Source organism: Epinephelus moara, chromosome 14, assembly GCF_006386435.1.
Source record: "Epinephelus moara isolate mb chromosome 14, YSFRI_EMoa_1.0, whole genome shotgun sequence".
Taxonomy (NCBI): domain Eukaryota; kingdom Metazoa; phylum Chordata; class Actinopteri; order Perciformes; family Serranidae; genus Epinephelus; species Epinephelus moara.
Genome location: NC_065519.1, coordinates 6,511,456 through 6,532,050, shown reverse-complemented (window position 1 = coordinate 6,532,050; position 20,595 = coordinate 6,511,456). Strand labels below are relative to the sequence as shown.

General features: G+C 40.6%; 1 protein-coding gene across 10 annotated transcripts in view; it reads right to left on the bottom strand.

Moving 5' to 3' along the window:
- syne2b (spectrin repeat containing, nuclear envelope 2b) overlaps positions 1-20,595 on the bottom strand; it is a 198,402-nt gene that overhangs the window by 151,207 nt on the left and 26,600 nt on the right. For all 10 annotated transcript variants that reach the window (XM_050062363.1, XM_050062368.1, XM_050062364.1 and 7 more), the window contains exons 4-21: positions 16,041-16,136; positions 15,882-15,959; positions 15,579-15,671; positions 14,821-15,023; positions 13,188-13,387; positions 11,211-11,311; positions 10,210-10,299; positions 8,232-8,345; positions 7,929-8,066; positions 7,091-7,255; positions 6,601-6,713; positions 4,613-4,781; positions 2,923-3,019; positions 2,616-2,815; positions 2,315-2,479; positions 1,383-1,523; positions 403-504; positions 31-210 (exon numbers count right to left, since the gene is read on the bottom strand). In XM_050062363.1, the coding sequence (XP_049918320.1) occupies positions 31-210; positions 403-504; positions 1,383-1,523; positions 2,315-2,479; positions 2,616-2,815; positions 2,923-3,019; positions 4,613-4,781; positions 6,601-6,713; positions 7,091-7,255; positions 7,929-8,066; positions 8,232-8,345; positions 10,210-10,299; positions 11,211-11,311; positions 13,188-13,387; positions 14,821-15,023; positions 15,579-15,671; positions 15,882-15,959; positions 16,041-16,136 (2,445 nt within the window). The remainder of the gene's footprint in view (positions 1-30; positions 211-402; positions 505-1,382; positions 1,524-2,314; positions 2,480-2,615; positions 2,816-2,922; positions 3,020-4,612; positions 4,782-6,600; positions 6,714-7,090; positions 7,256-7,928; positions 8,067-8,231; positions 8,346-10,209; positions 10,300-11,210; positions 11,312-13,187; positions 13,388-14,820; positions 15,024-15,578; positions 15,672-15,881; positions 15,960-16,040; positions 16,137-20,595) is intronic.

Sequence of the window (20,595 nt, the reverse complement as noted above, 5' to 3'; positions counted from 1 at the left end):
ACAACCTTTTTATTCTGTGGACCATCTTACCCTGGTTCGTGGGTCCTGGCCCCGCTGTTGTTGTTGTCTGTCTTGGGCCCTCAGCAGCTGGTAGAGCTCACTGGCCTCAGTCTCCCAGTGCAGGAGTTCAGCCATACGACTGTCCAGACCTGACACACTGTGCTGCAGCTCTGTACACACCTGTTCTGCCTCCATCAAGGTCTGCATCACCTGGTGACATTAAGGGAAAGGATGGTAATGAATGAATAAACTAACAGTACATACTGTACATTCACGAAACGTATCTACAGGTGGCTATTTAGTGACAAAATGTGATAAGCGCGGTAGCAAAACACAAAGACTTGGATGCTTTTGAACACAACTGCATCAAAGAAGTAATAAAAGGAAAGCAATCATTCGTACTTCAGGTACAGCAAGCTTCAGTTTCTGTAACTGATCTGCTGGGCATTCTGGGGAGGGAGCCAGAGCCTCAAGATCCAATTCTTTTATTTTCCTCATTATGAACTGAAAGAGAAAGCAAACAGTGAACTCTACAGAGATGTATCTGGTCATGAAAAGTAAAATTCTCAAGAACACTCTGATTTGACAGGCAAATGACTGCATGTGAGATCTGTTATTTCTAATTAGCTCTGTAAGTCCTAGGCCCTTGTTGCTCTTTGCCCCAATAACAGGTGAACTTGGAACACGGCAAACAACAGTTGACTTTCCCCCTTTCCTATTGTATTAGATATGCTATATGCTAAGCTAAACCTTTGGTGTTTATTTGGATATACACAACATCTAGCATTCCATCGTGAATTTATCTTTCCATCGCATACTGTAGTCCTTACTGTCAACTTCTTGAAGCTTTGTTGCCTGATGCCCAGATCTAATCTAGTCTAATACACACTGTGGGACCAGGCTAAACTAAACTGATGTCGCCATGTCTCTTTTTGTCAAGCTTGTTTGACCAAGCGACAGTAACTACAGTGGATGGGACTTGGGATGTGTCAATTCTGACCAGACTGCTGTTTTACATGTAATCATTACACTGTGTTATCAAAAGGTTTAAGTGATTTTGCTGATTTCTAAGATCTTACTTCGATCTTAGGCCAAAATGTGTAACTTTCTGATTGCTGAAAACAGTTCTGCTGGACTAGCTGTTTGGCAGGAAGTTGTTACTGATTTGATCATCATTTTAAAACAATTTTATATATATATATATATTTTTAGAGGTACAAACCTATGTGGTAAACAAGACACCAGATTTTTTCCAAATGTTGTGAAATTAACCATGTGAGATTTACCTGCTCAGAGCTGAGTTACATTCAGACGTTAAGACAGTTAACATATGACTCTACACCATTCTGCCAAGGTGTAGTTCATTCATCAATTAGTCCTACCTGTATTCTTTTTCTGTAGGTGCGTAAGGGACCTCCCATGGCCTCCAGAGGCTCTCTGAGAATCAGAGTGGCTTCTCTGATCAGAGCTTGGATGTCTTGGGGTCTGGCCTGGACGTCAGCGCTGGGCTCAGCCGTGTTGTCCTGGAAAAAGCACAAGTTACACTGTTAAATATCAGGTAGACTGAAAAGCAAATTCAATACTTGCAAAGACAAAAGAAGCTTGTGTAAAACTGATTACTTGCTTTTAGCCTATAAGTCAATCAGTAAAGTGTTTGGACAGTTAAGTTTGAACTATAGTGCACTTGTTTATGCAGTACGGCAATTTACACCAGCATTTTCATGGACACTTGCTTCCTGTACTTTAATATCACAGTGGATATGATACAAGAGTCTGATGGAATCACTTCACAGAAAATTTACTGAGGTGTCTCCAACACCTGTCCAATATGCAACCAGAGAAATGAAAGAAGCCACATAATGATACGCTATAATCACAGACTATAAAAGCTTTGCATTTATAATTGCCTCCAGACAAAAAGCAAAGGTGGAGTACAACTTCCAAACTCGAAGCCACTCCTTCACATTACAGCGTGGGAATAATTAGAACAATGGGACAATCGGAGCTTCAATTCCAAAGGTATGAGACATGAACCTACCAAAATTCCTGCTGTCATTCAACAGAAAATAAACAGAGAAGAAAGTAAGCCATCATGTAACAACAAAGCCAATCACCCTGAAAAAAACAAAAAAAGCCTTGCATATAGTTAAATATACTGAGTGCAATATGGTACATGCTCTCTCAAAAATATCATCTACAGTACTTTCACGCTGGCTAAATACACTGATTAATCCACTGGCAAGAAATGAATTGACAACAAAGCATCAGATTGACTGTTTCTAACCAGCCAGGTTTTCCTTGTTCTGTAACTTACAAACGTGTTTTTCTTGACGAACTCGGCCCAGTGCATGTTGAGTCTGCGCAGCTCCTCTGCCAGGCCCCTGCTGGTCTGGGGGTCTGTTGACTCGATCAGGAAGTTACCCACCTCGTTCAGGTGGGCCTGTCGGGATCCCCACTCCGCCATCATCTCTGACGTCACCTTAACAAAAACATGATCATAGCAATCATAATCAAGAGAGAGGAGGAAGATTGAAGTGTGTAAAAAGACGTGTCTGTAACAGTCAGCTATTCTATTATTTTTTTGTGACATATTTTAGTTGATGTAGCAGTAATACCTCTGGTCTTTGGCCATGGCTGTGTGCTGCAGAGCCTTGCTCTAGCCAAGCCTGCAGGGAGCTGAAGCAGTCACTGTAGGAGTCCCAAGCAGACAGGACCCGTCCCATGGTGCTCTTGGTTTTGGTCACCTCTTCCAAAACCGCAGTGGTGTCCCCTTCCAGCTGCTTCACCTGCTGACTGACCTGGTGGTAATCTGCAGCTGAGGAGCAAACAGAAATAGTTGTTAATGTCATGCCAAAAATAAGTTAATTAACTGGCCCATGACCAGGGAAGGTTTCAAACAACAAACAGTCATAGAACACTTACCGAGGGCAGATTTGCTTGAATATTTCTCAGAAACCTGCTTCAGCTTGTGGAGAGCTGATTCTAACAAAGAGGGTAGCTCCTGTGTGTTCACCAGATCCTGTGGAAAAAAGAAAACGAAAGAAAGAAAAGTTAACCAAAAAAAAAAAAAGTCCATACGATAACAAACCGTAATAACATAGCGTAGCGTGGCGTAGCGTAACATAACAACGTTCATTTTGGAGTAGAATCAACATTTCTAAATGGTGAGGTGAAACAATCAGAGATGAATTCTGTTATTATTCAACTATTATCATTAGAGGGGCAAATATTTTGGATGAAAGTCTTTCTAGAGAGTGGCACCAGAGGAAAGGCCATGCTGTTACTAACATCAAAAGCGGTTTTCCTCTTTACAGTGGCTGGTTTCCAACATCTCAGTCTCAGCTGTATATTGTCAGATGTTAAGCATGCTAATTGCATCATTTACTGATGCTAACATTAGCTGTATTGTGTTTAATATTACCTTAGCTTCAGGAAAACAATTATTAAAAATAAAAGGCCCAGTCCACATATGCACAGGAATATTTATAATGTAGCCTTTTCTGTGCGTTTTTTGCCTTTTGTCAATGCACAAACTGCTTTTTACATCACCTAAAACAGGCCTTTTGTAAAACTCCATCCAGTTTTTGGCTTGAGACTTCAGACTTCAGAGTGTGCGCCATTATCTCCTTTGTGAAACATCACAAATGAGGCAACAATTTGTGCAACATGACCAAAATAATGCTTTGCCGACAGGACTTTTTACATATTTACACATAAACTTAGTTACTCTTGCAGTATATTGAGGTACAGAGGCGTCCAAATCAAGCAGCTGAAAAATGAAGCCAGCATGGAGTGCCAAAACCTGCAGTTCCTCAAATGGCCACTTGAGGTTGGCTCCAGAAGAAAGTCAACCTCCACATACCGCCAACTGTCAATTTGTCCACTTTTACAGCAGGAATTAACATGTTTACAAACTGGTACAAAAAATGGTTTTGCTCTCTATGGCTAATATCCCCGTTCATAACAACTGTGCAGGAGCTAATTTTTATATAACTAACCTGTTTACATTTTATTAAGGCTTAAAGTTACTTTGAGTGACAGGCTGTCTGCCGATAGTGTCCTCCACAGCGCCACCCTCCCGCCCGAATATGGTCACTTCTGGCTCCAAAAAAAACCAACATGACCATGGTCAAAACGTAAAACTCAAAGCTTCAGAGCAGGAGTACACAAACTAATGGATGACGTCACAGTAGCTACCTCCATTATTTTAACAGTCTATGTTCCCAATGCGGTACGGAGGTCACTGCTCCAGGTAGCCTTCTGGTAACACTTTTTTTTTTCAGGCTTCTGATTGGGCAACATCTTCTGTCCTGCGTGGCTTTAGGTCTAAGGTTATATTGCAGCCTGTTGCTGTGGCATGCTCTTGAAAGCACTTCAGTTTTATTCAGGTTTTCATTTGGTGCTGAGATTTTTTTAATAATGCATGTGTGGATTTTATTTTATTTTTTTGAGAATGATAGAGGGAAACACCCTGTTTTCAAAAATACCCATTTATGCATGGACGAGGCCTGATACGTATGCATAAAGCAACCTTGTTCCACTTCCTTCAAACCACTCGCAATGAATGAAATAAGTCTCCAAAGATAATGAATCTGACCTAAAAACTACTCACATGCCATTCTTGCAGCAACACCCTGACAGCCTCTGGGGAGATGTAAGGTCTCTTCCAAAGCCGCAGCTTGGTCCTGATCTGCCCCAACAGATCTAAAACTGTGTGACGGTGCTCTCTGTAATCCAGCTTGATCCCGTGGTATTTGGCAGTCACTCTCACACTGGTGAATCTGGTGAAGACGTCAACAAATAAGGTTCGAACGTTACCAAAATAATAAACAAACGACTTGGACAACTTGAAACCTAATGATATGTATAATGTTTCAATGAAATTTCCATGATATAGAGCCAACATTCCTGAAATACACCAGAAAAATCCACAATCTTTAAGTTCATTTTGCTTCTCTGGTATCAGAGGTGCCTCGCTAAAACAACATTTGACACCACACTTTATTATCACATAACAGAATGATACCATTTGTGGCGTGTTGTAACTCTTTCAGGAGATTTTTGACATTAGATGTACTACTAGGACATTTTACTTATAGAGTAATTTCATTCTTTTCAACCTGGACCCTATTTTCTGTTTTTGTGTTTACGTGACTAAGAGAAACAATCTTTTTTGATACTGGTTCAGCAGCTGGGGAGTGGCACAACAGGCTGCAATGTAAACACTTGGGGCATATTACTGTCAAAAGTGCTTGTTTTTACCACTGTCAGGCTCAGATCATTATTCTAAGCGTCTGGCAATTTATGGAAAAGATCCATGCAGAGATAAAGAGTTGAAGAGTAAGATCCTTTTTGTTTAACCAGAAACAGCCACAAAATTGCGATCACCAAATCCACCAGACTCCATTTAAAGAGGTCATGGGGTCATGATTGTAATATTGTGGTCTAGTCGAACAGATTTCGGTTCAAAAGACACGTTATTTTTCTTTCACTACCCATTTCTGCAGCACCCCTGCACTCCTTCTGAAACACACTGTGCGAGCTTATGTCCCGCCTCCTCAGATGCCCAGTCTGCTCTGATTGGTCAGCTTGCTCAGGTTGTTGTTTCGTAATTGGTGCAATGCTTGTAAGAGCGTGTAACAGAAATGTCACACTCCTTATCTTAACCGGATTTCACCTCCTGAGGCTGCATGAGCTGCTAAAAATACTGCTGTGACTAAGGTAACAACTGCATCAGGTCTCGTAGGAGTAACCGCTGTGAAAACTGATGCTAGTTCATGAAGCAGGCCTCAGGAAAATGAATGGAACACAATAAAACGTTGTTATATAGTTGAGGAATAGCGTTAAAAATAGTTCCAACCACTCCTTCTTCATCTCTTCTTCCTCTGGCAGTCCAAACAATGGTAATTTGCAGCCACACCAAAAAAAGCAGCATCTCCTCAACATGGACAGTTCAGACTCTCTGCAGCCTCTGCTCCAGCTCCCTCTAAGTAGGTTTGTTCGGGGGCGCGGCTAAGTGGCCTGCAGGTGGGCACTGTGTGCATAGATAATGTGTTACAAAGTGATGCAACCACGTTACAGAAATACAGGCAGGAATGCAAATGAGGCGCTTCAGGCAGCTGTGGAGCTGTGTCTGTGGGGAGAGAGAGCTCCCTTTAGCCTGGACGTTGGGCTTTTTTACTTAGCAGACCAGACCACTTTGAGGCTGTTTCTGGTTAAACAAAAATGATCTTAGTCTTTAACACAAAGGTCTTTCTCTGCAGGGATCCTTTCCATAATGTTGTCAGACACTTAGAATAATGGTCCGAGTGTGTCAGTGTTAACAACCAGTGTTAGTGGAAGCAAATTGATGGTGCAAACATGTCCCAAGTGGATACACTACAGCTTGTATCACTGCAGCTGGCTCCTGCCCTCCTACTCAATACTGGACAAGTTTTAAAAATCTTGTTCCCATTGGTCACACAGACACAAAAACAAGGGAAAATAGAGTCCAGGTTGAAAAATACCAAACTTAAACAGATCAATCAATTCTAGTACCGTCTGGGCAGTACACATGATTTCATACATGAGCACACAGACCACCTGGTAAAGTGCTCTCACCTCCTCTTTAGTTCATCCATCTTGTCAGTAGGAACCATCACGTTTCCATACTCGTCCAAGTTTTGGAAGGACTGGAAGGTCTTCACATGCTGCGGCATCTCCTCCAGGCAGACCTACAGCAACATTGACCAGTGAGCACATTCACATGCATATTTCTGTTTAAATATAAAATAGATTCATCATTTCTGCTCGTCAAGGTCCATGTTTTAATGCCTCAGAAATGAGGTAAGGGTTTCCACATTATCCCAACAAACAAATGTGTTCCAGGAACTGGCTTATATGCCAGTTTGTTTGATATTTGTATAATATTTTCCTGAACAGTGAACTAACAACTGAACACTCAGAATAAAGGGGCTATTCTGCAGAAGTTATTTATATATTAAATGTGGAAAACCCTGCCTGAGGTACCTGGGCTTACTAAGTCAGCATTGTTGTTTATTTCACTTCCTAAAGTCGTATAGTTGAAGAGTTGGATGCAGTAAATATTTACTTTGAGGAGCTCTTGTTTCTCCCTGGCATCGTCAGCAGCTCGGCCGTGGTCCTGTGGGTCACCCTCCTCCTCGGCCAGGGCCTTCTCCGTTTTCAGCAGCCAGCGAGCCACCGTGTTCAAGGGTGCTGGAAGACTCTTATCTAACTCCACTTTGTATTCACGTAGCTAAATGATAAGACAGAGACAAAGAAGCCCATTTTTTGACATGTAAATTCAGTGTCTTTCAAATTAAACTGCACACAGAAACGAGTTCAGTGTGGGAGAAGACTATAGAGTAGAGAGGTACATGTATACTGACTTCTGCGGAGCTGCATACACAGAGCAGTTGCCACAATAAGGATTAAGCTATCAATATTTTTGAGGTTGCTGGTCCATAGTATGTTTTTATATTCAAAATTCAAGATTCAAGATGTTTACTGTCACTGCAGTTATACAAGTACAATCATGTGAAATACTTACGCAGCAAGGCTCCATTAAAGAAAAACATGAAAATATCAAGATAAGAACATATCAAATATATATTATATATAATGTAACAAAAAATATTACATGTTTTTTCTTTTTTCAAATATTTACATACAGACTTATACAAAGACAAAATGTGTATATGTATATATTTGTCTTAAATGTATGTATTTTTCAAATATATATTTCACAATAAAAAAATAATGCTTAAAACTGCCAAAACTATCCAAAAAACACAATAAAAAAGGTTAAAATACACACACACACACACATACATTTGTCCTGAATGTACTGTACATAAATATAATATCAGATATATTCAGTATAAGGTTTTTAAGGTTTGGACAGGATGACAGATTTGAGTGAAATTGACCTTTTCAGTAAGGTTGTCCCACGCGTCTCTGAGAGCCCGCTGCTCATCGCTCAGTTTCGGGGTCCGTCTCATCGCTGTCAGTAAAGGCATGATGGGACGCCGCTGCTCATTAAAGGACACCAGAAAGGTCTGAATCACCTGAGGGATGAAAAAAATGTAATTTTTAGTGCCACTTGGTGATAAACAATAATATTAATGACACAATATGAACGTACTACAGTTAATAAGACAATGATGCGTGATACTTTAAAATTCTACAATATTTCCTTAATGTATCTCGATAGGAAGTAGCTGGAAACATACATGGTATCTCTCTGAGTAGCTCTCTCCCTCTGTGGAGTCCCATCCCTCCAGCAGCTCGTCATAGGCCTGAACCAGCCAGCACGTCACTTCCTGTGCCTTCTGATCAGGTGTTGCCTGGCAACAGAGAAAATAGTTCCTACATGAAAATGCTCACAACAAGGTCTGTGGATTATCTTGTGTAACCAGGTCATGATTTCTGGAAAGAAACACTGCTGTTAAGTTCTTTAAACGTATTTTTTTTTAGCACTTTGAGCACCACAAGCTGAGTGCCATCTAGTCCCATTATATTAGAGAGAAGCAGACATCTCTATGGCTGATATCTCCAACACTCTGCAACTCACAGCAAAACAATCTAGACTGATAAATAGCACTACAGGTAAGAGGAAAAATATGCATTATTGATTTTGGGGTGAACTGTCCCTTTAAAAGACATTACTGACTGCAGTTAAAGAGCAGTTCTCGTCTATCTAGTGCTCATATACAACTGTGTTACAATTTTGTAAACAAGGTTCTATTTATTAGGCAATAAACCAAACCATGGAATCAAAAAGCTTTCCCACAAGGCACCAGTCATGAGATGCTTTACACAAAACATAATGGCAGCTGGTGTGCCAAAATGTTCTGTGCGTCAAGCAAGCCTGTGCAGAGCAGAGTACCAAGCCCATACAGAGGTATGATCTGGCAAAACAGTTGGGTCCTTATTTTACTTGTAAGAAAATGGAAACATGTAGAGCAGCCACCTCATATAAAGCTGTAAATGGGGTTGTGTGAGGACATAGTTGGATATTCTTTAATGAAACGTATAAAGAATTCAATGTGTAGTAGCATCAAGGTTTATTTGTTACAATTTTGTGCATTATATGCAGAGTAAGAGCTTCTATTTTCAAATGCATTTTCAGCTGTGTTTCAAAAATTTCAACACACTCCTATTTTTGCAGATTGTTTTCCAGACTCTGTGCCCTCCACCCTAAAATGTATCTTGCACAATCGCTGCAGGATTAGTCCCAAATTTGAAAATGAACACCTCTTGGGGGGTAAAGAACCAACACACAAAGTAGATTAAAATCTCAAATGTCTACAGCAGCCACATGCGAACATGCTGACATCTTGTCAAACACCAGAGCCGACAGGTGTCACGTCCACTGTGACTGATCTGTCATGAGGTCTGCGGCAGGCTTTACCAACAAGAATGTCAGTGGAGTGAAGGAGTAGCTGCACAACACAGTCACCCCATGAGTGTTTTATTCATCTCATGGGAGGCAGAGAAACACACCCTCGCTGTGGTTTTGGATGTGTTCCCAGAGAACAGGGCAAACTAGTTTGATTCTGCATGATCAGTCCTGCTTATAACCAACATATGATTTAAAGGTAATCTTGTCTCTTAGAGACCGACTTTTTCATTTGAGTAGCTGCAGCCCCGTCCCAATAAACAACTTTCCTGGCGTGTCTTTATGAGACATAATCATCAGCAGTGGAATCTAAAGTTATTTGCGGGTGCTGTAAGGGTTTTGTGCGGCTGATTTACACCGTGTGACACAGCAGTAAAGAGGCTGACAATTGCCAAGCAGCAAGCCAGAGAGTTTCCAAAGACTTTGCATGAACGGAGAAAAACAGCAGCTCTTTTAAAGGCATAAAGCAGTGACAGGGGGGTGTGGCACTGACGCAGATACAGTAGATTCAGGCAGGTTTTTATGCACCACCCTAGGTTTGTTTTTGTTTATTCATCCAGTTATACATTTTCTGACTTATATTTTACGATTAGCCCACAGTTACTTTGTGAAAACTGTATTATCTGACCACCTAAAAAGGTTGCAGAAAATCCCATCCGAAAAAAAATTGTGATTTCATGGAGAGATTAAGGCATATATTAATTATGATTTAAGGTGTCACTGAATCCTTTACTAGGTACTTTGATTGGTGAGTAGATGGATGAAAGGTGAAAACTGAAACAGAGGTGGATCGTGACTGTCAGGTGTACCTGTCGCAGAGGTGAGGCAGAAATAGCAGGAGTGTAGTGAACAGGCAGGTCGACAGGAGAAGGGCTTTTAGGGACTGTCAGGTATTGTGTCTAGGAGGGAAAAGGGAAGGGAGGAAAGAGAGAAGGCAAAAGGAGGAAAGAGTGAACAAAAGGATGCCAAGAAAAAAGAAAAAATCCCAAACAAAAACTTAGAGAGGAAAGATACATGAATGCTCATGATAAATTAAATACAACTTGGATACAACATCCAAAAACATTCAAGTCCACACTGATTTATTGGAAGCTGATATAATTTTATCATGCCTTTATCTGTTTCTGTATATATTCTGGCCAATAAGCACAGAAGAAATGGCAGAGAAAGTGCACCCGAGGTAACAAGCATGACACTGACTACATTACAAAGCAGATTCCTGTTGTTTACAAACTGTTTGCAGCGCACGAGTTGACAGAAGCTGAGCAGAAGGTGGCGTGGAGTGTGTCAACAACAATACACTTATTGTTGTACTGTGAAATACCCTACCTCTGGTTCCTATCTTCAGAACAAGTCTTCAGTGACCAGATCTAAAAATGTGCATGCCTTTGTCCACACACTGTTTATATCCATGGTTATGCTCAAATATTGATTTTGGCAGCAGCACAAAATCATCAATCAGACTTTTGCAAACATGAAGATTGAAGCAGGTTGAAGAAGAGGAACCCACAAAGGTGATCTGGTGAGTTGCAGGTCAGAAAAATCTAAATATCTAGTTTAAATGTGCAAAATCTGGTTGAAATATAAAAGTGTTTTTAGATATATAGGTTGAATGTTACTGTTGCAGGTCCGGATAAGACAGCGCTCAGCTGCACCCTAATTGTTGACACTGGACTGCTGCAGTTTAACAGCTGAAAACATCCTAAATTAGTTACACTCACTTTAAAACTTTTCTGCAAACACTGCTGCAGAGTGAAACAGTGCCCTGTGCTGCTTGATATTTATCAAGAAAACATGCAGTGATACAGACCTGCATTTCTTCCTCTGTCACCGGCAGGTCTTTGGAGTACTGCAGGAACTGAGCCACGTAGGTCATGATGGACTTCTCATCAGGATCCCGGACGTCCACATCTGCATCCACATCACATTCCTCCATGGTCACTCTCACACTATTGTCAGAAGTTTAGACTAACACATGAGCAAGCTCCTGCAGCAGGTGGAGTTTAAGGCTGGAACCTGAACAATGAAGGTGTAGCTCCTCTGTTTTTAAATCATCCGTCTGATAAAAGTTCTGCCCATGAACTAACAGGCAGAGAGAAACAACTGAGGGTTTTATACCAGAGTGAAGCAAACACACGGCAGGCGAGTCAGCAGACTGTCAGATCGCCATCTCACTCGCCCTCAGGCTCGCTGGGCATGGCTCCGTCGCAGCGCTCAGCTACACTTACATTCACAAAGATTCACGTGGCACCACCTCAATTACTGCTACCCAAGTATGTCAGTGACAAATCAGATGAATCACAGTTGGAAAAGAGTGTGTGTTACAGACGCAAAGGCGTGGAGGGAAGAGTTACAGAGTCAACTAAAGACTGAAACAGAGCTTTCCAGCAGAACTTAGTCAAACTATGGCAAAATGATTGTGGAGGACTGACTAGTAACTCATAAATCAATCAAGTGAGACACATGGCCAATCTGTGTCAGTCCGGGTTGTGAAACTCAGAGGGCTGTCAAAATGTTTTTGCATCGTCATCAACTTGAGAAACTGCCAAGGAATTGAAAAAGAAAATACAAAGAAAGCGTCTTGATATTTCATGCACTTGGAGTGTAAGACATGGACTGAGAGTCTTTATGGACAGTTCTTCAAACAAAAACATTTAGATTTCAGTCTCAGCTTATCATATTTGAAAACACTGGCTTCTAGTTTCACAGCGATGGGCCGACAGGATGACCAGTGGCCAGCAAACGTACGTAGTGATGGGCTAAATAAATGTTTTAAACTTTTTGAACAACTCTATTTAATGTTCGTGAAGCTCAGTTCAGACCAAAGATGCGCAACGAGACAAAACCGTTTTAGAACGTTGCAGAGAAAAGTTGAAGCAGTGTGAGCTGACTGTCTGAACTCGGCTCAAGCTGGCTGATGGCGTCACCTGCAACTCAACTGGTCAAATCGCCGGTGGCTGGTTTGAGAACATCAAGCTCGTCACCTGTTTCAACAGCCAGTAGACTTGTAGTGAAGTCTGCTGGTCAAGTCAAAATGACAGAAGACGGTGTGTCCACTTGCTGCAGCAGGTGCTCCATCCCTGCCGAGCCCTCTGTTTCTGTCATCACGGTGTGCCAGTGTCGGACAGTGGGTCGCTGCTGCTGCTGCTGCTTGTTTAGTTTCTTTTTTTCACGGTTTCATCACTACAAATGCAGCTGTAGCCAGTATCTCACTATCCTCGTTCATATTTTAAGAAGCTACAAATTATATTTAGCCACAAAATAAGCCTGAGAAGGTGCAAATCAGAACAGAAGTACAGAGAGTTGTTGCACAGAGATGATACACCGTCTCATCTGGTTGCATTGGTGTGAACAAGCAGGTTTTTAGAACGTTGCAGAACGACGCTTTGCAAGTAGTTTCCTGTTTTAACTCATCTCATCGCAAATCTTTGGTCTGAACTGGGCTTCATATACCGGGTCAGGCTGTTGAATGTCTGAATGCTCATAAATCCCCACTTTTCCCACTTGCTGTTGAGAGTAAATGAGAAGCGACTGAATCAAACTCTAGTCCAAACAGCCCGGCTGCTACACTCACTGAACGAGACTGAATGAACGGTTATCTCAAGGTGAGACATCTGCTAACGTACTGCAGCAACAGCACCAAATTAACAAGTGAGGAACAATTAAATTAGGCTCAAGTTGAGACCTCCACCAGCCAAGGCTACATACAAATGTTTTCTAATGTCACGAGCATATAATATTTTAAAATATTGCTATGATACTTCCTGAAAACAGCAGAGTGACTCACCATCAGGATCCAGCAGTCTGGGGATCCTCAGCTCTCTCTCTGCGATGCTGAAGGCCTCCTCCAGGTTCTGTTTGTTGCTTCTGGTTCTGGCTTTGGACAGATCCACCAGGTCCGGCCGCAGAGCGTACTGGATCGCCAGGAAGGCCACTCCACTCCTCCAGCTAGTTTTGAAGTCTTTCACATTTATTGAACAGCCAGCTCTGAGGGACACAAATCATTTTATTACTATTATAATAAAGATCATTGATGCTGCATGTGCTGTCTGTGTGTCTGTTTGGATACTTGATTTGACTGCACTTAATTATCAAAATACTATCTGAAATTTGTCTTGTGTCCCAGGACATACACTGTTTCACATAAATACACATACAAAAATACAAAACACAACATTTACCCAACCAAACAAAACAATACTACAAATGCTACACATCACATCAGACATTACGAAAAGTAGATGCAGTGCCAGCAATTTAATTGCTCCCTTTTATAATCAGCGTTCAACTCAGGTACACCGAGGCCAACAAACTCTGATTTAGTAGTTTGACAGACTGACGAACAAAAGAGTTCCTCAACCTGTTTAATCGAGCTTGTAGGACTTTGAAGACGCTGCTAGACGGCAAAAGCTGATGTTCATAAAACAAAATGTGAGAGGGATCTGATGTAATATTACCAGCCAGAGACAACAATGAATATCATTGCTGCTAAAAAGATTCAGAATTGTTAAAGATAAAGAACAAACAAGCAGAACCCATTAACTACTAAGATTAAAATTATGAATGTAACCAAGGATTAAAAAGACAATTAACAGGACAATAAATAGACTGAATCCAACAATACAAAAGACAAAGAAAAACCACCCACAGTATTCAAAGTAAGTATAAGACATATTTTAAAACTAAGTGCAGGACTTTAAGGAAAAAACAATAATGTTTGGACCAATAAAATAAAGGTAAAATAATAAAATCTTAATTAAAAATTAGTTTTCAAAACTTGTACTTCTGCTACTACTGCCTTGCCTTGGGCTGGGGCCCCATGTTGTGTTGCTTTATTTTGTTTGTGGAAGACTTTTAAAATGGGTACATGAATATTTCTTTGAACTGTTTAATATAAAAAATAAATCCTGGTAAATACTTTTCAGGTATGTATGTATCAAGATTTCTATGTAGTACTGATAGTGCTCCATGTACAATCAAAAGTTTATTTGCAAAACTATGTTATGGGCTTATTAACTGGAGAACACAATACAGAATGGCAGCAAGAAGCACATGAACTTGATAATATCTCACGTTTATAAATATAGACAGGAATGAAATATGTAACACAAAATGCTCTTAAAGCCCATGTATTGAGGAAAGTGTTTTAACAGGTTTTGGCAGGCAGCATCTGAACACCTACAGCTCAGACAGCAAAGCGCTGATCAGGTTTTGATCTTTAGCCCAGACCTGGAAATTACCAGGAAGTCCCTGTGTGAGAATCAGTCACTCCTTACAACCTTCACTTGGCCCACAACAGAGCACTTAATGTTTTTCAAGGCTTTGACAAGTCGATATCATTGTAACCCTAAATAAACCCTTCACAACACATTTAAATGTATCCTTGTTCATTGATACCATTCAGCTGATCAGGTGCTTACTTGTGGCACTGTTCGCGGACCCACAGCAGCAGGGCCTTCTTGGCAGAAACCCTGAATCGGTTGTGTAGTGGCGAGCCTCTAGGAGGGACGGGACTGCTGCCGGCTGAGCGGCTCGACAGGGTGGAGCGGGAGTCCAGACTGGCCAAAGACTCCATGGAGGACTGACGGGAATCGAAAGAAAGGCCGCTGGCCAATTCCTCAATCTAAGAAAACCACCAACACACAATTTACATTTGGACACTCAGTATCTCAGCGAAAAAAGTGTAAAGATACAGAAAAAAGCTTCACAACTGGACAAGCAAGATAAAGGATGGGAAGGGAGACCAGTTCTGATGTAGAGGATAAGAAACTTAACATCACACAAATGACACCAGAATCTCATTGGACATCTTTTGCTTACAAAATTTTTAAAGTTATTAAGCTTAAATAAATGTGCTCAATTTTAGCATTATAATTGGTTTCCTCGCTCCACTAATTTATACCGCTCGTTGGTTGATAACAGCTGTAAAACTGCCACCAGGAAATCAACTCAAATCTAATTATTTTATCCAAAAAGAAATTGAAAATGATCAAAGTGCAGAAAAATAAGAGAAAACTGTTCAACATTCTCAAAAAACTGGCGTCTTATAACATGATGTTTTATCTCGGTGAGGTAAGAAGGAAAACAGAAAGATCAACAGGAAATTATGACCCCTAACAGACAAGAACAAGAAATAAAGAAAAGGAAAACCTATGAAATGTAAGCATATTAAACTCACATGGTACTGTAGGATGATTGTCCATATGAGGCCAAGGATGATGGACGGTTTACCATCAATAATATCAGGAATGTTTATGTTGACTAGTTTGATCTGGGGAGAAAACAGGACAGTTTTCAAGTTGCACACATTTCCAGTTTGGTGAATGGGGCAGCAGTTATCACAGTTTAACCTATAAATACAACGTCAATGTTATTATCTGTTCCCAAACTGCATCATCTCCCTGATTTTGTTTGTGTCAGTAGTAAAGTTCTCCCTATATGTGTGGTGACTGCATGTGAGCTCCTTTAGTGTGTCATTTACCGATTTCTTCTTTAGAAAGGAAAGGGCTTTCTCAATGTTGCTCCTGTGCTGAAACATTCCCCTGCCTCTTTCCCGACTCTGCAAAACACAACCTCAGAGTCAGTCATCAAAACTGTCGGCTGTTGACTGGAGAGCATGTTGAACTGAGAGGGGACTCACAAGGCGCTGGCCGCTCATCACCTCCAGCAGGTCCAACAGTTTGGAGCCATCACGGAAGTCATGGAACAGATCCACGACCATACATGGTGGCCTCCGCTGTCACAGCAAACACACATTTCATGTTATTTATGTTTACAGTTGCAGCTATAAAACAGTGATAGCTACACAGAGGCTACAAAACCTGTTCTATTGATACAGATTTCATATGCAGACATGTATTTCACAGCTGGAATGATGGCCTTTTAATAAAGCTAGGATGTCTATGCAGTAGACAGACACAAATACTTTTGACAGTGGTGCTACAGAACCAGAGAAAACAAAGAAAAAGGACACTTTTACTCAAGAGGGAGAAAACCTACAACCTCTGTGCTAACAAAATAGCATTGGCATTTTCACTTGTATTGTTTAGTAAATGGATTGTTCATTAATTGTTAACGTTTTCATGGCAAGGCAGCTTTATTTGTAATAGCACATTTCTTACACAAGGGCACTTCAAAGTGCTTTACAGAGCAATAAAATATGAAACATAATAAAGGATACAGAAAAGAGTACAGAGAAAAAAGATATAAGGTAAAATGAATTACTAAATAATGTAAGCTTCTTGTAACGTTACTTATTTACACTAAAGGAGAGGGTAAAATCTGAAGGCTTTGTTATTTACAGGTTATTATACAATGGAGATCAAACTGGGCTGTATGTGACCTATGAACTAAAATAAGTTTGACACCCCTGCTTTATACTGTTTGTGTCTGTAGTGGCGGCATGAGTGGTGGGCAATATGAAAATGCGGAAGCACAGCCCACAGTTCAAGCAACAGCCCGAGACCCAGATGTCGTAAATTACGGAATCCAGCGGAGTTCAGCTGTGGGGCGGAGGACGGATATCTAGGCGTTGGTGAGATGGAGGGAAGTGTACCACCGTTCATTTGCACATACAGCCCACGTTGTTTTGATACAAAGCTGGTTGAAAATCAGCAAAGTACCCTTTTAAATTAGCCATGCTTACACAAGAATTCTGGTAACCATTTTTCTCAGAAAGACAGAGACTTTCTTATCACTGGTGTTAAATTATGTCCTAAAATTGATGACGTGTACAACGTTTTTCTGAAACACAATCAATCTTTTTGGAAAATTGGGAGATGACAAATCCAAATCGCAGCTTTTGATTTTTTTATGTTAATGTGGCTTAAGCTGAGGGATAACTTGCTCCTTGTGACATCCAATTAAAATCAGTTAAACTTTAAAGGTCATGGTGGCCAAGCTCAAGACAAGGCTGTTTGTTAGTTTCTGAGAAACTGAGATTTTGGACATGGAAAATCTTCTCCAGATAAAGATGATTATTGTGCTTTTACAGTTTGCGTTTGAAAGGCCACAAATCATCGTTCTGATCTCTGTCATGCAACAATAAATAACTGTCAAGCAATACACACACACTATTTATTAAAGGCGACTGCTGCAGCACCGTAATGAAATCACTCTGCACCAATTCTGAACCAATCAGGACGGAATTGAAAAACAGACCCCATAGTCTGACACAACAAACACTATGTGGCCGTGCCTGCAGTCGGCTAAGGACAATATTATACTGTATGTATGTATTTCCTGTGGCACTACTGGCACCCTAGTAAGAAATTTATTTAGTTTTTATGATGAGTCAAGTTTTATAATGACAGATTTATTGTGATTATTATTTGGTAAATAGCTTTAAACCCCGTTTCCAGAATTATTGTCGACATCACAGACAGGCCGGAGAACAGGTAAACAGCAGACAACAATATGAGACAGCAGCACAGAGGAAAGACAACTCAATGTCGATTAAAACCATTTCCGCTGCATTAAAAAGCCCAATGTTAGTGGGAGTTAGCATTTTTTTGTGCAGTGGGAAAGGAGCTTTACTAACCTGATTTTTGGCCTAACTATATTCCATTTATCACATTTTTGCATGGTTATATTTTGCTAGATGCAGCCCACTGACAGAGGGAACAATGATTTATTGAAGCGTTAAAGTTACCTACCATATGTTTGAGGTCTTTGGGGTACACTGTTGCCATGACTCCACTGTCCATCAGAGGGCACTGAGATGTTTATATTTCAAATCTAAAATCTGAAATATCCTGTGCAGTCAGGCAGGAACCTCCAGGGCTAAATAATAAAGCTGACGTTAAAGTGTCAAAAATCGCAGTTGCTCTAATGGCCACTTGAGGCTGACTCCACAAGCGAGTCCATCCCTTCGACACCCATGTTTAAATTTTAGCCAATTTCTTCGTTCATGACAAATTAGACGTTTACATGTTATTAAGGCTCTAAATTATGCATAATAAAGGGCGTGGTTGCTTTGAGTGACAGGTGGGTGTTGCAAGTCGCTATCACGGCACCGATGTTGATTTGGTAACCCTAACTGTAAATTAATTGTAACATTTTGGTCGCCTGCAGAAGTCTTGTTTAGCATTTGGTTGCACTAAAAGACCCTCTATAGTCACGTCTGGCCACAAAAAAACAAGATGTTGACAGCCAGAATCAGCCGGAGTCTACAAACCAATGGGTTACGTCATGGCGGCTACGTCCATTATTTTATACAGTTTATGTGGGCTGTACGCATCTTGATCCTTTTCTTTTATTACCAAATTTAATAACATCCCAACATCCTTGTTTAACAAGACAAGACAAGACAAAGCTTTAATTTTTTTCAGAGGGAAATTGTTAGTGCAGTAGTTGCAGTAAAAAGTAGTCTTTAAACTCTTGTACTCTAGAAAGCCTGCAAATTGAAGATTTCATTTTATATTTATGATAATACAATGTCCATAGTGACATTTGAGGGCAATACTTGATGTGCATTGTGGGTATCAGCCTTAAAAAATGCAGTATACCGCCGGTTATCTCATTTTCAGTTTCTGTCTTCTTGTGTTGAGATATTCAGCAGTTAAGTATCAGCTATTTTTTTCCATTAAAAATAATCTATAACAGCAACATGCATCTTAATTCTCCTTCCTAATTAATAGGGCCTTTTAACTGCAAATCATCTTTAACCTTGTAGTCCATGACCTTAATTAACGTCTGAGAGTAACACATGGGAGGAGGAGGAAACACTGAATATGAAAACAAACCTAAAAGATAATTCCTTGAACACATATTACAAGTCCCAGATTAGCCTATAAATAATATAACATGACTGTATCATTTAGTCAGTAGAGAGGAATTAACACCTTTCTCCTGAAGAATTTATCATCAGGTTGTCTGCACCACAGAATAACCTTTGCTTACTAACACTGCCTGTTGAATGTCAGTGATTTAGGACTTTCCAAAGTGGACACAGAGTAATACTGTCACATGTGACAAAAGGCACTGTTGTAATGTGAGCTCTAATGTGGACGACCACCATAGGATTAACAATTATCTCCACTATTCTGTTTATTGGCAGAGTCCCCACTGAATCCAACACTGAGCCCAGAGCTGGCTGGACGTCCGATCGTGTGTGTTTGGTGGGTGTTGGTGGTGGAGGGAAGGGAAGGGGAGGGGAGGGGAGGATGGTGGCCGTCTGTTGCTGTCTGTCTGTGTGCTGTGAACCTTGGTCCTCAAGGCTATATTTATGTACACACAGCTCCCCACCTCCACCACTCTGTCCTCCACTGTCACACTCACAGCTGACCTCCAAAATGAGAGCTGACAATCTGTTGCTGACTCATGTTAAGAGGCAGTTTAGGAAAAAGACTTGTCAGATGTTTCAAAGATCCAAATTCAGGCCATGTCCTGCAAAAACAAGCTGCTGACTGCAAAAAGCCCTCCAATGGTCATAAAAAGTTGGATGTGGTCGTGATTTTTATGCTGCATTGATAATTGGATTTATTTTGGTTTCCTCAGCTCTGAGAAATTTCAGAGGAATTTGGTATCATCAGCTGACACAACAGTGAATGGTGTCCTTAGACTAGATGCTAAATGTTTTAGAGGTAGCAAATATAAAATCAAATGTGCTGTTGTGATGTGTTTCCCCCCAGTATGCACACTGGTGGGCAAATACATAAAGGGACTGCACAGTTTTTACAGCCACTTAAGACAAAATCTGCGTAATTCTCAAAGTACCCGCAAAAGGTTAAATGCACCCCTAATTGAGCTGCCAAGCAAGTAGCGTCTTGGTGCTCCTGTGCTGTTTGCACACACCATAAAACTTCACTTAAAAGCCTGGTCCCAATTTAAGGCCAAATCCCTTTTAATAGCCTGGTATGGTCATACATTTTGACAAATAAACACCTGTCTCAATTAGAGCCCTGGTCTGGTTGCTAAGTTCTTCAGATGTATAAAACCGGGGGTAAATCAAATGACTGATTATCTGAAGCCTAGTTTTTAGTTATATTCATACTGGTTTCAAATTTCCATTGTTATGCGGATGATACTCAGTTGTATTTATCGATGAAGCCAGAAGAAAGTAATCAATTAACTAAACTCCATAACTGCCTTAAAGACATAAAAACTTGGATGAGCACCAATTTCCTGATGTTAAATTCAGACAAAACTGAAGTTATTGTTCTTGGCCCCAAACAACTCAGAGACTCTTTATCTGA